Genomic DNA, 20063 nt, shown 5'->3' with positions numbered 1-20063 from the left:
TCACGTCATCCGCATAGACAAGAAGCTGATGTAACCCGTTCAATTCCAAACCCTGCCTGTTATCCTGAACTTTCCTAATGGCATATTCTAAAGCGAAGTTAAAAAGTAAAGGTGATAGTGCATCTCCCTGCTTTAGCCCGCAGTGAATTGGAAAAACATCAGATAGAAACTGACCTATACGGACTCTGCTGTATGTTTCACTGAGACGATATTATATTATATTGTTAAAACTGTTCCGTATAATAATTCCTGCTGGATTATTTCGGATTTGTCTATATAAGTTTAATTCCAAAAGCACAGACTTATTTTAAGTTGTTTTCAGCTGAAACCTCCGAACGGCAAACTGCTCAGCGTTATTGTGTGGTTCTATGCCGGTGCCTACATTGCTGGCGACGTGCACATCGGTATGTTCGGTCCCCATTACCTCGTGGACAAGGACGTCATAATGGTGTTCTTGAACTTTCGGGCAGGTGTTTTTGGTAAGACTTAAAAGAGTTCTTTCCAAATTATAACTAAGGCCCGATTTATAGATTATGTGACGCCTATAAAGAAAATATGACAATTTTTGACAAAAAGTGGATTTTATTTATTTATTTATTTATTTATTTATTTATTTTATTGACAATGGTGTAATATGTTTTAGTAACAAGTATTATTAGAAACAGGGTATCCTCGATATAGTCTAAGTGAACTGAAAATCAAGAACAGAGTGATAAAGTGTCAATTGTGAATGAACTAGAGTAGTGTAATAGGAATTAAGTAAATGTACACAAGAAACAGACATAATAACGAACTTATTGGACAATGGTATAGTACGTTTTAGGATCAAGTAATATTGAAACAGTGTGTATACGATATAAGTGTACTGAAAATCAAAAACAGAGTCGTAAAAGTGTAAATTTTGAATGATCTAAATTAAGTTGTTAGGATTTAAAGGGAAAATACTGATCAATATGAATGGGGTCGAAAGTCAAGTATAAGAGCATCTACATAAGGTATATCTGTAACGAATGTAATTGTGGCACCGGATACAAAAATTGTGAGATCCACATTACATGGTTGTAAATGTTGACATCATATCATATCATATCATATCATATCATATCATATCATATCATATCATATCATATCATATCATATCATATCATATCATATCATATCATATCATATCATATCATATCATATCATATCATATCATATCATATCATATCATATCATATCATATCATATCATATCATATCATATCATATCATATCATATATCATATCATATATCATATCATATCATATATATCATATCATATCATATCATAAATCATATCATATTATATCATATCACATCTATTTATTTACTTATTTATTTTATTATTTATTTACTTATTTATTTATTTATTTATTTATTTATTTATTTATTTATTTATTTATTTATTTATTTATTTATTCCTTTTGCAAATGGTTCTCAATATCCTATTCGACATGTTTAAAAAGTTTCAAAGGCGTAAGACGATTCAAAACCCTCTTAATGACATAATTATAGATCCGCGCTCTTGAAGTCTCAACTTTAAAGTCATTTTTCTGCGCAAAAATATTTTCTGCATTTCTCTTCACCCAAATCACAAAGGCTTCTACAGTTCTGTAGCTATGAAGCTAAATTTCTTTTATATTCACTATACCACCTTAACCGAGTGAGGTGCCTCAAGCGTATCGAATGGGACTCGCAATGGGGAAGTCCGTGGTTCGATTCCCGGACTGACGAACCTGACTGTGGTTTTTCCGTGGTTTTCCACAGTCACTTAGGCAAATGTCGGGTTGGAATTTTCATTCTCACAGTCCATTTTCCCTTCCCTTCTCGTGTAGAAAAAGAGTCTAGATCTTCATATCATATCATTCATCTTTCTCATCTCATTCAATAGCCACATTCAGGTCAAGATGCATGTCTTCATCCGCTTACTGGAGGGAGCATCCTCTCTACAACCGTTCCTGAATTCCCAGCCTTCCGCCATATCCCTGCCAGAATTCATTCCTTAAGAGCACTTCCAAGGGTGTTCTGACACCTTGGAAGGGCCGTTGGATTGGATCCTGTGCTGCTTGGTCACCTTGACGGTGTGAACTTAGGGCGGGGGAGGGTAGGAGGCCCCCATTGGGTGAGCGGATGAGGGGTCATATGTGGCCGGTGGGATGGTACACCCTCATCCGTATTCATCTCATACACTTCGGGGTGCACAATAGGCCTCATTACAGCCGACGTGCAAAGGGTCGTCCTAACCCATCCGTAGCCACCGTAACCTAACCTAACCTAACCTAACCTAACCTAACCTAACCTAACCTAACCTAACCTAACCTAACTTAACCTAACCAACCTACCATGCTTAAAAATTTTGTGCGTGCATTTTTTCTAACATTTAAAAGAAAAAAATCTATATGTGACATAATGAAAAGCATTTAAAAATGTTAAGGCAAACAAATTATTTTTTTTCCTTTAATCTAAGATTATTAAAAGCAATGAATGTATAGTTCTCTTCCCAATATATTAGTAGTGCGGTATAAAATATTCTGGTTGATTGAATGAAACTTGTATGAGTATAATTTTGAAAAATTTGCCTCTATTTTTTAAAGAATATTGAATAACTAAAAAAGTGTAAAATCAAGGTATAAATTTGATAACTCTAATAGGTTGCTAAGAAACACGTGAGTACCAAAAATGAAACCTGTATGGTATTTAAAAAAAATGAAGGAAATTTCTTTTTGCCAATAATCCTTCCTTAAATCCCATTTTAATTCTTTTTTTTTCTTTCGGAAAACAAAAATGAAAGTGTTATCTCTGTTCTGGTATAATTGTATTAGCATGTAGGTAATGTATCAACAAACATTGACTGTAGAGGCTTTTGTTTTCCTGCCGAGAATAGCTCATTTACTTAAGTGTAGTACATCTTAACTGCATATTCTTAGGAGCTTTGGCCGTAGTGAAATTTTAAAATTTCATAGCACCCAAAATGGTTTCATTTTTAAACAAACAAAAAGAAACAAAAAAGGTAGTAAACAAATGAGTAAATGAATAAATAAATAAATAAATAAATATAAATAAATAAATAAATAAATAAAAGAAACTAAGAGGGAAGTAAAGAAGTAAACAAATGAGTAAATGATTAAATGAATAAGTGAATAAATAAATAAATAAATAAATAAATAAATAAATAAGTAAATAAAAGAAACTAAGAGGGAAGTAAAGAAGTAAACAAATGGGTAAATGATTAAATGAATAAGTGAATAAATAAATAAATAAATAAATAAAAATAAACGAAGAAGGAAGTAAACAAATGATTAAATGAATAATTGAATAAATAAATAAATAAATAAACAAAGGAGGAAGCAAACAAGTAAAGAAATGAGTAAATGGTTAAATAAATAAATAAAAAATAAATAAAAAATAAACAAACGAAAAGAAACAAAGAGACAAGTAAACAAATGAATAAATGATTGAATGACTAAGTGAATAAATAAATAAATAAATAAATAAATAAATAAATAAATAAATAAATAAATAAAGAAGTAAATAAAAGAAACTAAGAGGTAAGTAAAGAAGTAAACAAATGGGTAAATGATTAAATGAATAAATAAATAAATAAATAAATAAATAAATAAATAAATAAATAAAAATAAACGAAGGAAGTAAACAAATGATTAAATGAATAATTGAATAAATAAATAAATAAATAAACAAAGGAGGAAGCAAACAAGTAAAGAAATGAGTAAATGATCAAATAAATAAATAAAAATAAACAAACAAAAAGAAACAAAGAGACAAGTAAACAAATGAGTAAATGATTGAATGACTAAGTGAATAAATAAATAAATAAATAAATAAGTAAATAAACAAAAAGAAACAAAGAAGGAAGTAAACGAGTAAAAAAATAAGTAAATGATTAAATGAATAAGTGAATAAATACATAAATAAAGAAGAAGGAAACAAGTAAGCAAATAAGTAAATGATTAAATAAATAAATAAAAACAAAAAGAAACAAAAGGGAAGTAAACAAGTAAACAAATGAGTAAATGGTTAAATGATTAAGTGAATAAATAAATAAATAAATATGTAAATAAATAAACAAAAAGAAACAAAGAAGGAAGCAAACAAGTAAACACATGAGTAAATGATTAAATGAATAATTGAATAAATACATGAATAAATATATAAACAAATAAATAAATAAAAAATAAACAAAAGAAAGAAACAAAGAAGGTAGCAAACAAGTAAACAAATGAGTAAATGATTAAATGAACAAGTGAATAAATAAATAAATAAATAAATAAATAAATAAATAAATAAATAAATAAATAAATAAGTAAATAAACAATCAATTAAATCTCGATAATACTCTTAGAAACTTCGTAACAAACATTTTACAAATTGTTCGCTTGTACTGCAGGCTACCTCAGCACAGGTGACGACGAGAGTCCTGGTAATTACGGCCTTAAGGACCAGGTGGCAGCACTACACTGGATACAAGACAATATCGTAGCATTCGGAGGCAACGCGAGCAGTGTGACTCTTTTGGGATTAAGTTCTGGTGGAGGATCAATCCACTACCACATGATGTCGCCATTATCGGCAGGTATGACCGAATGAATATGTAAATCAGTAAACTAACTGATAAGCAAGTGAACAAACAACTCCAGTGACCAAAGAAGCGGACACACGAAAGAAAACAAATTTAGTATTGAATGAAAGAACGAACGATAAAGGAACGAGCAAACAGACGAGACAAACATTTTAGTGCGTTTAGCAAAATGTTGCTGATGATGAACGATTCTTCTTAAAAAATATGGAGCTAAATTATGAAACAAACCGATTTTATATGGTAGAGTAATCAACCATTGCTGAATTTCTCTGTCAGTCATAATTATTTAATGTTAATGACGCATGCAATCTTTAAGAAATTAAAACATGAAATATAATGCTGCTTCGAAAATAAAGTTACGGGTTGACTCGCGTGGGCTACAACTGTACAAAGTTATGCGGCGTATCAGAAACAAGTTTTGTGCGAGATCGTGCGTATTTGCTTGGTTTCCGCACAAAACCAATCCGCGGAAAGTCTAAAATTCCACATTCAGTATTCTCAACCTAACACACATAACAATTTCCCTCTTCTTACCGCTTAAGTGACATATTGATGTTACTGCTTTAGGCTTTTAACATATTATTTTTAGAGACGTTCAATATAGGCTAGTAATAGGCTAATTGGGGCTGGGTACAAGAAGGGTATTTTAGAGGATATGCCCTTTTTGAGTAAAACGCTTCATTGTGTTCTCTAATCTGTTATGCATATGATCACCAAGTTGTAGTTCAATATTGTGATCATAGGGGTCACTTAAATTGCACTGTTAATTATTGTTTTTAAATATTTGCAAAAATTAAGTAAACTCTACAACTCCACTAAAGTTACTGCATTCGTGATGCAAGTAACATTAAGGAAGCCGTGAAAAAATCAACAAACTTGCCGATGTTATTACTGCAATATGTTATACAAATAATAGGCCTATTTTAAAATATTAAAATGAAAAATAAATCATTACATAACCTTACCGTTTGTTTTAAGTTCGCATTTATAGACTGGGGGGAAAAAAAGACACGTATATCACGGCCTGCTGGAGTACAGTAAACACAGAAAACATTTTAAAGCAACAATGTTAAAGATAGATATTTTTGTTTTGCAAATTTGCCGTCATTGAACAGAAACCAAGATGGAGATTTCACTGGAACTAATTAGAAATTCCTCTTTCAGGTATGTAATAAACGATCTTCGCACAAAATAATGTACGATACACGAGCGGTATGTTTTCTTTTAATTCTCGGAAATTAAAAAAGCTCAACTACGTTTCGCTTTTTCAAACTTTTCCTCGAACATGAAAACTTCAACATACCGCTCTTGTAACGCATATTACTATTTCAGTTTCAGGAATGTTGGAAAAGCCATTTTCCCGTAAATTTATAAGGAAATCGATTTCTGCACCACCATGAGATTTTATCTTGTACTGAATATAAATAGAAATTAAAAAGGAGAATTATTTTCGCTTCTTTGAGAAAGTATTTATTTCTTTGCCGTGTATGCAGGTCTGTTCCACCGAGCCATTTCTCTGGAAGGTACGGCGATAGACAGTGTCTCAAGGATTCGGGATCCACTCAAGCAGGCAGAGAAGCAGGCATGTCTAGTGGACTGTCCTATTGACTCCACGAAAAAACTAGTCGAATGCCTCAGAGAAGCTAACGCCCATGATCTGGCTGTGTCCACCTACAATTTATTTGTAAGTTACAAGACACGTTTCACTTACTTTACGTACATAAATTCTTCTTCATATTTCAGTGGATTCTAATACAGAGAGAGAGAGAGAGAGAGAGAGAGAGAGAGAGAGAGAGTATGTGTAATCAAAACGCGCAAAAATAATCCGCGAACAAAATTGATTTTGAAAGAAATTTCCACTACTTTGACTTCATGGCAGCAGCTCATGTTACTGCTTATAGGAGGCCTACATCCCAAGTATTTGAAGCTGTTTACTTACTCTACTGCCTCATTTAGAATTCACAAGTTTACCTTCTTTATTTTTCTTGCGACAACGATGGTCTTCGTCTTGTTTGCATTTACCTTCATCTTCAGCTCGTAGCTGTCATTTAGCTCCAGTAGCATATCCCTTAGTATCATTTCCTCTTCTACTAACATATCATCAGCAAATCTTATGTACTTTATTTTGCTTCCTCCTACTTTTACCCCTCCCATGTTCTGAAAACAGTTATTTACCAAATCCTTCAAGTAGATGTTTGAACAGGGTAGATGTTAAAGGGCATACTTTTCGTACTCCTGTCCCTAATTCAATTTCTTCAGACCTTTGTTCTCCTATCCTGTCTTTGACTCGTTGTTTCATAAATATAGATTACTGAACAGCCTCCTGTCTTTCCAATCCACACTTATTTTCTTCAGGATGTCCATCAGTTTGTTCCAATCCACTCTGTCAAATGTCTTTTCAAGGTCCACAAATACTATGTACATTTCTTTATCCTTGTCTAGATATCTTTCCCCGATTGTTCGCAGTAGTCCAATTTCATTCCTTGTACCTTTTTTCTTTTCTGAAGTCAAACTGCTCTTCTTCCAAACTTCCTTCTTCCTTCTCTCTCAGAATATAAACGTCTATTCAGAATTCACAGGAGAATCTTCCCTGAGAGCCAGAACAGGCTGATAGTTCTGAACTCCTTACATTTCTTGGCATTATTTTTCTCCGGTATTGGCAGAAATACCGTCTCCGTAAAATCATCAGATCATTCGCGTTTCTCATATATTTCGTTGCATAATTATAGAATTTTCTTCTTGTCTTCACCCAAGCATTTCACTAATTCAATGGGGATTCCATCAACTCCTGTTGCTTTCCCATTCTTCATTTCCCTAAGCGCTACTTCAACTTCTTCTCTTAAAATAGAAAATCCTTTTTCGTCTTCTGATACGATTGCTTCGTCTTCTATGGCTAACTTATCTGGACGATTTCCTGTCTCATATAACTCTTCTACATATTTCGTTAATGTGTTTAGTATTCCTGGTTTGTCTGTAATTTCATTACTATCCATAATGTTACAGAAATGGTTCTTATTTCCTTCGGCCGGTTATGGACCGGTAATCGAAAAGAAAACTGAGAGAAACCCGGAACCTTTGGTGACAGAGGATCCAATCACTTTGTTGAGGAAGGGTAGGTTCAACCGGGTACCCTTCATGCTAGGTGGCACGGAAAACGGTGGAATTATAATTAGCACCGGTAAGTATTATTGCGAGATATTTATTTCAGATAGTCAATTTCAGCAACTTAAATTTAAAAATTTAGTACTTAAAAATCAAATATAGCATTTTATAGCATTTTTAATGTTAAAACTTAGCATTCTGTAGTGTTTTGGGATGGAACTTTTTTTAAATAGAAAGTTTGGTAGTAGAAATTCAATATCGTCAATGTGTTAGAGCATACCTGCACAAACAGCGCTCAACGAGCGCGTGCGCTCCTTTGGAGCGGGGAGCTGTGTTTACCGCTCGCCGAAACGGAGAGGAAAATACGTCAGACTTGCTATAGGTAGAGGAGAGGGAAACGACCACTCAGTTATCTAGTGGAATGCAGTGTGTAGGCCTATTCTCAGTAACTGTTTCACGTTGCTTACCTACTGCTACAGTACAGTATGGAGGAATCTAAAAGACGGAACATAACATTTAACGATTTACAGCTCGAACTTATTGATCTTCAATGTGACCTATGGGCTAAAGATCGTTTGAATAATACTAATAGCCTAGTTGAGTTTTACAAGACTAAACATTAGCAATAATATCCACGACTACACAGGCTGGCTGTGAAAATGATTGCTATGTTTGGCTCAACATTTATATTTGTGAGCAACTGTTTTCTATAATCAACTTCAATAAAGGCAGACATCGAACATCTGTAACTGATGTTTCATTACGATCAGTAGGCTACTGTTCCTTTCAGCTGCCAACAGCATTAAATCTCGTTTTGATGTACTGATAAATAAAAATATAACAAAATGATATTGTACATTTAAGTAGCTATAGAATTTCTATTATTTCTGTAAAATAAATATTTCTTTATTAATTAATAATAGTCCAAGATAGTTATGCAAACACTAAACGCGAATTCATTTCATAAGCACTCGTAATAGTACTTCCTTTTGTGTATATTTTGTACGAGATCACCCCTTCTTCCAGTCCACCCTTATACAGAGCGCAGCTAATATCTGCATTCCGCTCATGAGCTGTGAGCCGGCTCGGAGAGCGCAAACCTTGTGCAGGCCTGTGTTAGAGGATGCTGCACCATACGTGACGAAAGCAAAAAGGTACAAAAATCGCAATTTTTTTAAAGATTCATGTGAAATGATGGTTCAGTGCAATATTCCATTCGAGAAACGCTATAATGTATATTTTAAAATTTTTTAGGAAATTATACAAAAAATGACAGAAGCAATAATTAAAAGTGACAAATTTGTACAGCTAAAATGTGCAATGATAGAAGGCTGTGCGCTGTGGAAACAATTATTTACTTTCAATGTGCTTACATTGTATGCAAGCAATAGGGATATCTTATGCGAAGTTTTACCGCTAGATGGCAAGAGCGTTCCTTGCGGCGCAACATGTTGTAGGGCTATATTATGTCATATGCTACAGTTGATTACGTTTTCCCGCTTGTTGGTTTTCTGTGCGTGTCAAAATTATATTTACATTACCTTGTATAACCTAGTATAATTTAACATAATTCAATATACCTCATAATTTAGTTCAATTTACAATAAATAATAATGTAAACCTGTATAATATTGAGCGATTCCCCGAAATGGACAGTGAAATCTGCAGTATGCAGAATATAGACACGAGTAAATTGAATGTTCACGAAACTAAACGAGAACTTTGAAAACGAAGTGCGCGAATAAAAAAGAGGAACTATGTCGAAGCTGAATATTGCCCTCTTTAATCATTAGTATTTAAGAACCGTACGCTAAAAACAGGATATGCAGCTACCAATGTGTTTTTTTTATAGGGAAGAGATTGAATTCCTTGTATTTTTTTCTGTAGTTGCAGAAAGATCAAATGCAATTTTCAATAGGATGATATAATATGATCGTAGTAGTATCTCGATTAGTCATGCGTTTTGTAGGTTAAGGACATGCAGTTTTGAATACTATATAGGATGATTTTGAAAATTTGAAGTTAAAACATGGTTTTAATAATTAGGGTACAGTACATTAAAAACATAATTCATTAAATGGGTTTCACTACGGATCGTCCTGGATAATAAACATCCCAGTTTATCGAGAGTTTACTGCAGGCGTAAACTTCAGCGACTCCTACAACTACCGCATATAATCTAAGCTAACATATCTCGCTGTCGAGGTTGCGTATGTTTTTATTAATTTTTCTTTTTCCTCTTCCAAAATGAAACTGTAGTCAACAATTCCTTACTTGAAGTAATTACATTTATTTAATAGCTAGCACTTTCGAGGCGCAATTTAATTACTTATATTTTTAAGGTTTAAAGCATATAGTCTGTTCAGAATATTTCAGAACCTGAATGAAGACAAAAAGCTTTACCTGGTTTTTACATATAGGAACATAACAAAAATTTGCCATTTTTAGTAGTTTTTAAGAGTATTTACTATACTAATACACTACGTATATCCTCAATGTTTATATACCGAAAAACAAATGCACATGCAAAGCGCATCCCTCAAAGTACACGTGCTCTATCTGTTGGTGATAGTTCGGGATATCCCTATTGCCTCTTGCTGGAAAGAGAGAACTGACGCGGCGCCATCCCTTGGCGCAATCTATCGGTTATTGTGAACCACAGCGAAACTACGCTCCTAGTCCACGAAATTATTGACTGTGCTCCGTATTATACAGCAATGACAGCATAACCATCTTAGTCTAAAAATGAAGACTGATGTATCTACTTAATCTGATTTCCTTACAGTTATGACAAAACTAAACATTTTACTAAAACAGTTCAACGAAAATTTTAAAGTTTTGCTGCCGAAATTACTGACGCTGGACAACAGCGTTTTCGAGGAACAGTTGAACGACATCGTGCAAATCGTGAAGGAAAAGTACATGGGTGCAGCTGAAACGATAAGCATGGAAAACAAGACAATTTTAAGCGACGTAAGTAACTAGCAAGTCCTTATGTTTTATAGTACGTCCGCTCAAATGAGAGCCACTTGGAACGTGCGATTGGACACACCGCAGGGAGCAAGCAGGCACGCGACTCCGAACAGGTTCCATGTAAACAACGCTGCGTTGCCATCTCTCCCTTCTGAAGACTGAAGTGAACCTTCGTGTGCGTCTTGTAAATACAGAAATAAAACACGAACACGTATTCAGAGTCCGTTGAGTCAATTACACAAGATTCCAAGCTAGCTTCGAAGGAGCGATAATCACTTTCTTTTGTTTTACATGTTCGATATACTTTACCCAATGCTTTTTATTATTAATGTCATCCATCATATTTACTATCAAATCACGTACTTCTTGAACATATTTGTTTCCCAATCCATTTTCTGACCGGACATTTCTCTTCAGTTCCCACCAAACGAATTCTATGGCAATGGTGGGGGGGGGGGCAGTCGTAGTACAACATGGCCGTATTCCGATGATAGTTCGTCAATTACATACATCTTTTTTCTGTAATGGCTACTTTTATCTCTTGTAGCACATGCAACTTTGTTGTTGGGACTGGCGAGGGAAAAGGGATGTTATTTTCACGTTTAATGACATCTATTGTTGATCTAGTGGTAGGTACAGGATTCATAATACGGGAATGGTATGGGGCATTATCCATAATGATGACAAACGGTTCTTCCAGTCGTTTTAGCATATATTCCTCAAACCATTCTTCAAAGATTTTAGAATTCATAGTCCCACGATAATCAGCCGGGGCATCGCACATACTTTGGTGGGTAACGAATAATGCTCCTGGAATGAAGCCATTTCTTCCCCTCGCATGTAAAATTACCATTCGTTGTTCTTTACCTGAAGAAAAATTGTCATCACAATAACTTGACTCATCTGACCAATGACACTTTACTCCGTCATGGGTATCTTACCATGTTTCGTCTAAGTATTCTTCTTCATAACCCAGTTGTCGATAATACTCTATATTCCGTAAATACGAGGAACGCCACATCCGTATTCGTAATGATTCCATTGCTGCTGGTTGAGATCCATGAATTTTATATTTAAACCCCATTGAATGTAATAGTTCCAGTAAAGTATTTCTTTGATACAGAAACTCATATCGGGTAGCTTGTGTTTTATTACGCTTGCATTGAGAAGTTTATTTGACATTGGAGCTATTTATTTTTTTATTTATATTATATGGAACACAAAAGCCACAATACACATTTACTGTCCTCTGCCTCCTTCTGAGCTAACTGTAATATACTTTCGGGCTCGTCTGAAACCAAATACTATATGAACTTGTTCTCGGAGAACTGACTTAGGTCTGTTAACAGCGCTGGCGTAGCAACAACCAGCCGCATGCTTCAAGACTGAAACGCCTAACGCCTCCCGCTCAAGGTAGGTGCAAGTAGCTCTCATTTGAGCGAACATACTATAACCCTGATCACATACAGGGTGAGTCAGGAGAAAAGGTACATGGTTTGAGGGGTGATAATGTTGGTGATTCTGAACAAAAAAAGTTTATGTACATGAACATATGTCCTGTTCTTAACTGTTTCGGAGAAAATTAATGGAAACAAAGAGGAAAGGGAAAAGTGCAGGTAATAGTAAATTAAAACATTGTTACCTTATGTTCTGTTTAATTGTGTACTTTTCTTTACAGAACATGTTCAAAAAGTCCACCGTCAACTTCAATGCACTTTGCAGCTCTCGTAGACAGCTGCTGTGTTGCTGATCTGAGCTGATTCGGACATTCCTTTACTTGAGCACAAGCATGTAAAATGCGAGCGAGAAGTTCCTCCCTTGTTTCCACTTTGCGCTTGTTGACTTCGTTCTTAAGCCTACCCCATACACAGTAATCCAATGGAGTAAAGTCGGGTGACCTCGGTGGCCAAGAAATTACTCCACTGCGACCGATCCAACGCCCAGGATACGTTTCATCGATCCTACTACAACCTAATGTCGTTTTGTTCATATAAACTGTTTTGTTCAGAATCACCAATATTCTCACCCCTCACACCATGTACTGTACCTTTCCTCCTGGCTCACCCAGAGTAAACAATAAGTATGAAATATTGCTAATAACTTCTTAAATTGTAATTTTATATAAAAAAGTTTTATACAAAAAGTTGTTGGAGGTAAATCAATATAATACGATACCAGTCTTCGAAAAAAGTAATTCAGACATACAGGGTGTGAGAGTAAACTTTATTTTGTTTAATGATATCCTATATTAAAATTTATATATTTTGAATCTCCATTAAATTTTACATATGAATAAGTAGAAATTTTACCAATTCACCCGTTTCATGTCTTTCAACTATTTATTAAACTTGTTTCATGCACTTCAAACTTGAGACAAATGTGGATCAGCTTACTGTCGCACGTTAAGAGGGGCGAGTGTTTATGGCCTTCCTTCGAAGGAAGAAGGCCGTCATGTTTGTCGCGAAGTATATTGCTTCTGCTAATGAATAGACGAGATAGATTCCCTCTTTTCCTGTCTTTTCTGATGCAGGAACCGATAGTATGCTTAGTTCCGAGAAATTGAATATCTCCATTTAGAATATGCAGTGCAAATACCCAGAAATATTTAAGCATGTTCGCCCTTTGACACGGAAAATGGTCGCTCTCCTGAAGCGTGAATTTGTGTAAGTATCGTTCCGGTTAACGTGCGATTCACCGTAAAAACGACAAAAATTAAGCATCGAGGATGAAATCAAGTCGTGGCAGCGACGCCACAGTGGTCCGAATATTAAAAAACATGGTGAAAAATATCTCCCTACTTACAATCTACATTATGCCATGCCCAATCAACAAATAATTGTTTAAAATGAATAATATAATGAACTTTAGCGACTTACATCTATACCGGACCCCTCCTCCATCACTCGTCTTCAGAATCAGAATCTCCCGAGTCCTTCAGGTGTAGAGAGTAACTGGAGCACTTGCAGTGGTAACTGTGTTCTCTTCTTCTTGGGGAGTTCTCTAAGTTTGGAAATTAAAGGTCTGATACAAGAAACAGTCTGTGGAATAAGTCAGAGTTGGTAGTAATTCAGGGATGTCGAACAACGCTCTCGAGCTGTGAACTGCAGAGCCTTCACTCCCCCCTTACCGTGCAACGGCTGAACACAGTTAGCAGGCAGTTCGGCCGAATGATAGTAAACAAAAGCGAAACTGCGGCGGCTGGTACTTAGATAACTTTTATACATCTTACCAATTGATTAGGAACTCAGTTTAGATTTGCGCTTGATGAACTCTGATAAACAAAGAATGTAGCCTACATGGGGATGAATTATGATGATAATGATAATATTAATACTACTACTACTACTACTACTACTACTACTACTACTACTAATAATAATAATAATAATAATAATAATAATAATAATAATCCTTTAGTGAAGTGACATTTACAAGATCTCCATGAACATTGAAATCTGAGTCGACACTCCTTATGAATACACTGTAGCTAGCTGCGCCGTATCTTTCCGGTCGGTACTCTCATCAAGAGTTATAGCGAGTAACAAGTGAAAGTTTTCATTCTTGCTATCAGTTGTTCCTCCAAGTTATCTCCCATTTATGACACGCGCTCTGCAACAATATTACGAGACAAACATATAGATTTAAAATCATTAACGTATTCCGGACATATCTCTTTTGCAACAGCTATGAGACAGCCTTTCACAAATTCTTCGTCAGTAAATAGCTTTGAAGCCGTTGCAATAATTTCACAAATTTTGTAGCTAGCACGAATCAAGCTTATTCTACTAACACCCGATGATGATGGAAGGTTTTCTGAATTCGATCTTGATTTTAATTCTTCACGAGTGAAACCGGATAACTTTTCTGGTCCATAAGCTTCAGCATGACGTGTAGAATTAAAATGTATTTTAATATTATGATGGCTACTGTATCCAAGTTCTTTTCTACATATTAAGCAATGTGCCTTTCCGTCCTTTAAGATAAATATTTATCTGTCCACTCATTATAGAATCGTCGTTCCATATCCATACCAGCCGCCAGAGTTGATAAACACACTGCGTACAGAACACTGCTAGTGCGACCTGTCTGACTGTTGTTGTAGCTCATCTACGGGAGGAAACATATTAATGGTTTCACAGTTTGAGGGCGCTGTTCGACATCCCTCTAGTAATTCTTGACGTATTTCTGGTGTGATCTTGTCGAAATCTTCGAACAGTTTTGTTTAATGATTCCATTGCTTCGTCGGATAGTTCTCCTATTGGTAATAAAGCTGATTTTACAATAGATGCTCCATGAATAAGAATTTTGTGCACTGTTGGTGGCATATAATACCATGGGTATAATTTGACGAACAGCTCTGAGGTCTTTCTGTAGTATATATTGAATCGCGATTCACTTATATTTTGAAAACATGAAATTGCAGTAAGAATCACACTGAATCGTGAAATTAAATCATAATCAACTCCAGTTATTTTAGATGCTTCTTTAGTATTTTCGAAGAATCTTCTTGCCGTGTTCCTATCATTTGTGGACCCATATCCAGGGTTCGGTGTATCTGTAATAAGCCCTAATCTATTTCGAAATGCATCTTGGATAGTTTTCTTTCTTTTCTTCATAATTTCTCGACTTCCATCTCGTACATTTGCCTTCCATTTTTTAAATTCAAGCCGGTAAGATATATGTAGTATGCATTCAAAAAACCTTATATGTGCATGTAGAATTGATAATCCAAAGACAAAATTGGAGGTATCTTCTGACTGTTGTTGTAAAAATTCAAGATTATTCACTTGTGAAATTCTTGCATCACAGATGTAGCACTTCATACTGGATGACTTGGCTAATGCATTGCATATTTTCTCGTCTATCATAGTTAAAAGTAGTGAAAACTGAACTGTGATGTTACCTAATGTAAATGGCTGCAAGTCCTGTATCTGATTTTCTACATATGTTCTCTCTGCTTGGGCTATTTCCGTTGTCTCGTGTACCCACTGAAGGCGAATAGGTCTGCAGAATCGAGTTGAAGGACGGGGATTCTTCCATGCAACATCTCCACTTTCAGTATGAACCAACCGAAGAACCAATAACGTAAGAAGTAAACTTTCATCACTTTTCTCTTTTTGATGCCATATCTGTTTATATTGCGAAAGACTTGAGCTGCCGTCAAAACCCCATTTACAGTGCAACATGTAGTTTTTCTCCGTGTTACTTAGAGGTGAAATATTCAAGATTCTATAGGCTCATGATGTAACAGAGACTGTAATTTGACCTGACATTCATTTTCGTTCACTTGTATGCCTTGGGAGTAAGTTTCTTTTTTAGCTTCTAAAACGAATTGATAACTGGGGTAGAGATCATGGTTATGTGTGACTGCCATTTTTCTGATTGTTTTATATTGATGTCTGGACAGATTTGAATCTATTATTAATGAAAGAGCTTCTTCATTTGTGAGTCTAGTACTTTCCTTTTTTTCTTTCCTCCAATAATCACGAATTCTTTTGCCTCTGCTTGGTGTCGTGGTTGTTACTTCTTTTAACAATTTGGCTGCTGCTTCATCACCTTCTGACCTTAAACTCATTACTGTAGCATAAGAGAGCTCTTCAGAAGACACATTTTCTCTCGTTTCTTTTGCTTTTCTTCGTTTACTTCTTTCACTTAATTCCCCAAATACTTTTGTAGGACGACCGCGACCCAGCTTTCCCGATGTGCTTGAAATATCGGTATGTTTTTTCGGCGTTGATACACATGAAATATTTTCAATAGGTAATGTTATGTCATGATCTAACCAATGAAGAAAAAAATGTAGTCTAATGACATTGCATAACTTTTTTGTAGCAATAGAATCAGTATTAATTTTAAATTTATTAGTCAAATATGACGTGACATAATTTTCTTGTTGCTTACGCGATTCGTTTCTCCGTTGTCTAATTTTATAGTGAAGTTCACGGCGACTCACAGAAAAATTCATTTTGCACTTGCACAATAAACTCACCCTGAGCCACTGAACGTATCAAGATGACTGAATACAGTTAATGTTTCAATCAGCTTGGAAAGAACCCCCTTTTAAATGGAAAGTACACAGAACGCGAGTTATGACTACTAGTATGAGCTGTCACAGTTATGGCATGTGAGGATTGAGAAAACAGTGCGCAGGGGTAGTCTTGGGCACGTAGAGGTTGCCCTTGGATAACCTTGGAGATAAAACCTTCAACATTCCCTAAACGAAGGCTTCCCTTAACAGCTGTGCAAGTTTTACAGTGTACATATTTATACATTTTTTAAAACTCTCTATATAAAGTACCTTTTTAAAAATAATACTTGACTTTAAAAAATTCTAATTAATACTAAAACATAATATTAATTTAGGTGTTAGAGTGTATAATGTAAAAGACATATAACATTATATAATAAAAATATTTACTATTATTTTTATGGATTTTAAAACTTGATCAGGGCTCTTTTAAAATCACATCATTAAGGTAAAATTACACAAGTTAGATTTATGTCACTTTTGAACAAATATATATCGTGAAAGCTGTATGTTATTATTAATAAATGACCTGTGATTTTTTAAGGTTAAGTATTGTAGAATTATTGGAATGTGATTTAAAGATTCTGTATCGAAGCTGAAAAAATGATTTTTGACCAGCTTTTAACCGATCCGGACCACTATGCGACGTATTCTTACGTCACGAAACGACATAATTCCTACAAAGTTTTACGACTTAGGGATAGAGTTATTTATTCTCGTTTCAAAGACCGGGGTTCGAATCTCTTTCGATGGTCAACGTCAACTGGCCTGCGTACTAGTTCCGAGCGCCCAGACGCTGGCTGAGGAGGTGGTAGTGTGCAGTGTGTCGAGCCAAGCCAACGCATCCCATCACAGAAGCCAACTTTCTGACCATAATTTACAATGTCTTCTTCGACTGTGTTCTATACGAGCATTGCCACCTAGCCTAAACCAGTTAGTAAGGGAAAAACGAATTTAAAAATCCAGGAAAACCAATGCCAATGATCAGCGAAAATAATTTTTATCATTTGTTCTTTACATTTTAATAAAATAATTTAGGCCTACTTCAGTCTTGTAACAGAAACGATAATATGTTTCATATGTTATACAAAATAACAAATAATTGGTTTTGTGATATATAGTGTCAGATAAAAAATCAACAATTAATTTTTAATTTTATTAACGACACTTGAACAAAGGAACAGGATGACATGATTTGAGTATTACTAATGGATTCGATTTGTTTAATATTTTGTAACAGTGAAGTTAAATTATAGGTCTGTAAGTTCTCAATTACTTTAATATGAAAAAAAAACTATTTACTTTCAAAACCGTTACAGTACATAACGGAAAAATACAACTTGTTTCTTGACTTAAACTGAAAAGTGATTTACGGTACTTATTACACAGTTCCTCTTAAATTAAGTACATGCTTCTTTCATCTTCATTTTTATAATAATTATTAGAGACTGATTAAAAGGGTTGAACAAGTGAACGGACGCCACTGCCATCACCTGATTCCTCCCCCCCACCTCCTGCTGCACACTTGATGTCTGGGATAGAACCAAGAGGAGTAGAAATAGAAAGATTGTTAATAAATAAATCTGATACATTCCAACATAACAGATTTGCTTGGTCATGTCTAAATCATTTCCAATTTCACAGTCCATTTCCTACCTCTACTACTCTACTTCATGAGATATCTCGTTCTGAAAACATTTATGGTATTGTAATTTACAAAAAAAGGTTTCTGGCTAAAGATCTTAAAACAAAAAAAAAAAACAAAAAAAGGAATTATAATAGGGATGGTTACATTTCAAACATTCATGTTAATATGAATGTAACGGGGATGTGCAAAGAAGTATTTTGAAATTCCCGCTATTTCCGGTGCAGGAAGTCGTTTGAAAATACCGCCATTTTTGTGCATGTGGCGCTCCACTGCTGGTAAAAAGAAGCTTCTTGACAGATTACACTTAATCCGCCTCTTGAGCCCCTCTCTTCTATTCTACTCCTCTTGGATAGAACTGAGCTAGCGAGCAAACTGTCAGTGCACTGAGATGACGACTCTATGCAAAACGAACGCGTGTAAACACGGCGCACACGATGATACCCGAACTGTTCCGAGGTGGGACAGTCTCTGAACAGCTACCAATTTCCGTGTCAAACGATGTACAAAACCGTGAAAATATGAAAAAAGTTTAATCTAATAACATATTGTTATCTTTCATGAGATTCTGAGTTTGAGTTACCATATTACAGTGTTCATACAGTTCAAAATATGATCCTACTTTACCCTGTCGTTAACTTTGTCTACAGATGTTGACGGATCGCACCTTTGGTCACAGTGTTCATAAAACATTCCAGCTGCACGTAATGGCGGGTCATACGGAACTTTATCGGTACAAGTTTGCGTATAAAGGTGTTGTAGCAATGTCTATGCGATTGGGTTTAGAAAACTATGGTAAGTAACATGTTGGGCCTACCTACTGTATTTACGATATAAAAACAAACCATTATAACGGCACACATTTTGTCATTACATATTGTACGTTTATGCCCTGGTCACTATATAACAGATTGCTTGACCTTATAGGTTGGACGGCAACAACTTCATCAAGTTTACTATACTGCCATCTAGCGACAGTAGAAGGAGTCACGCTATAACTTCCATTTGAATTGCATAGAATTCCACATTTACCGGAAGAACTCACGATTCAACAACAAAACATACCTTTTAATTCGGCTGTAAAATATCTTGGTGTTTATCTTGATAGAAGACTGACTTCCAGACAACTTACTCACTCGCTTTTAAGGAACTCGGAAGTTCATTGCCGCCCTCACATAAGCCCGCCATCGGTCCCAATCCTGTGCAAGATTAATCCACTATCATCATATCCCACCTCCCTCAAATCCATTTTAATATTATCCTCCCATCTACGTCTCGGCGTCCCCAAAGGTCTTTTTCCCTCCGACCTCCCAACTAACACTCTATATGCATTTCTGGATTCGCCCATACGTGCTACATGCCCTGCCCATCTCAAACGTCTGGATTTAATGTTCCTAATTATATCACGTGGGGAATACAATGCATGCAATTCTGTGTTGTGTAACTTTCTACAGTCTCCTGTAACTTCATCTCTCTTAGTCCCAAATATTTTCCTAAGAACCTTATTCTCAAACATCCTTAATCGCTGTTACTCTCTCAAAGTGAGAGTCCAAGTTTCACATCTATACAGAACAACCGGTAATGTAACTGGTTTATAAATTCTAACTTTCAGATTTTTTGACAGCAGACTAGATGACAAAAGCTTCTCAACCGAATAATAACAGGCATTTCCCATATTTATTCTACGTTTAATTTCT

General features: G+C 35.1%; 1 protein-coding gene across 1 annotated transcript in view; it reads left to right on the top strand.

Moving 5' to 3' along the window:
* LOC138692854 (juvenile hormone esterase-like) overlaps positions 1–20063 on the top strand; it is a 64079-nt gene that overhangs the window by 38162 nt on the left and 5854 nt on the right. Inside the window, exons 5-10 of the mRNA XM_069816142.1 lie at positions 323–479; positions 4427–4612; positions 6112–6302; positions 7622–7796; positions 10506–10693; positions 19017–19161. Of these exons, the coding sequence (XP_069672243.1) occupies positions 323–479; positions 4427–4612; positions 6112–6302; positions 7622–7796; positions 10506–10693; positions 19017–19161 (1042 nt within the window). The remainder of the gene's footprint in view (positions 1–322; positions 480–4426; positions 4613–6111; positions 6303–7621; positions 7797–10505; positions 10694–19016; positions 19162–20063) is intronic.

This window comes from Periplaneta americana, chromosome 2 (genome assembly GCF_040183065.1).
Source record: "Periplaneta americana isolate PAMFEO1 chromosome 2, P.americana_PAMFEO1_priV1, whole genome shotgun sequence".
In the NCBI taxonomy this organism is placed as follows: Eukaryota; Metazoa; Arthropoda; class Insecta; order Blattodea; family Blattidae; genus Periplaneta; species Periplaneta americana.
The sequence above is the reverse complement of the archived record's forward strand: the minus strand, read 5'-3'. Positions and strand labels throughout refer to the sequence as shown.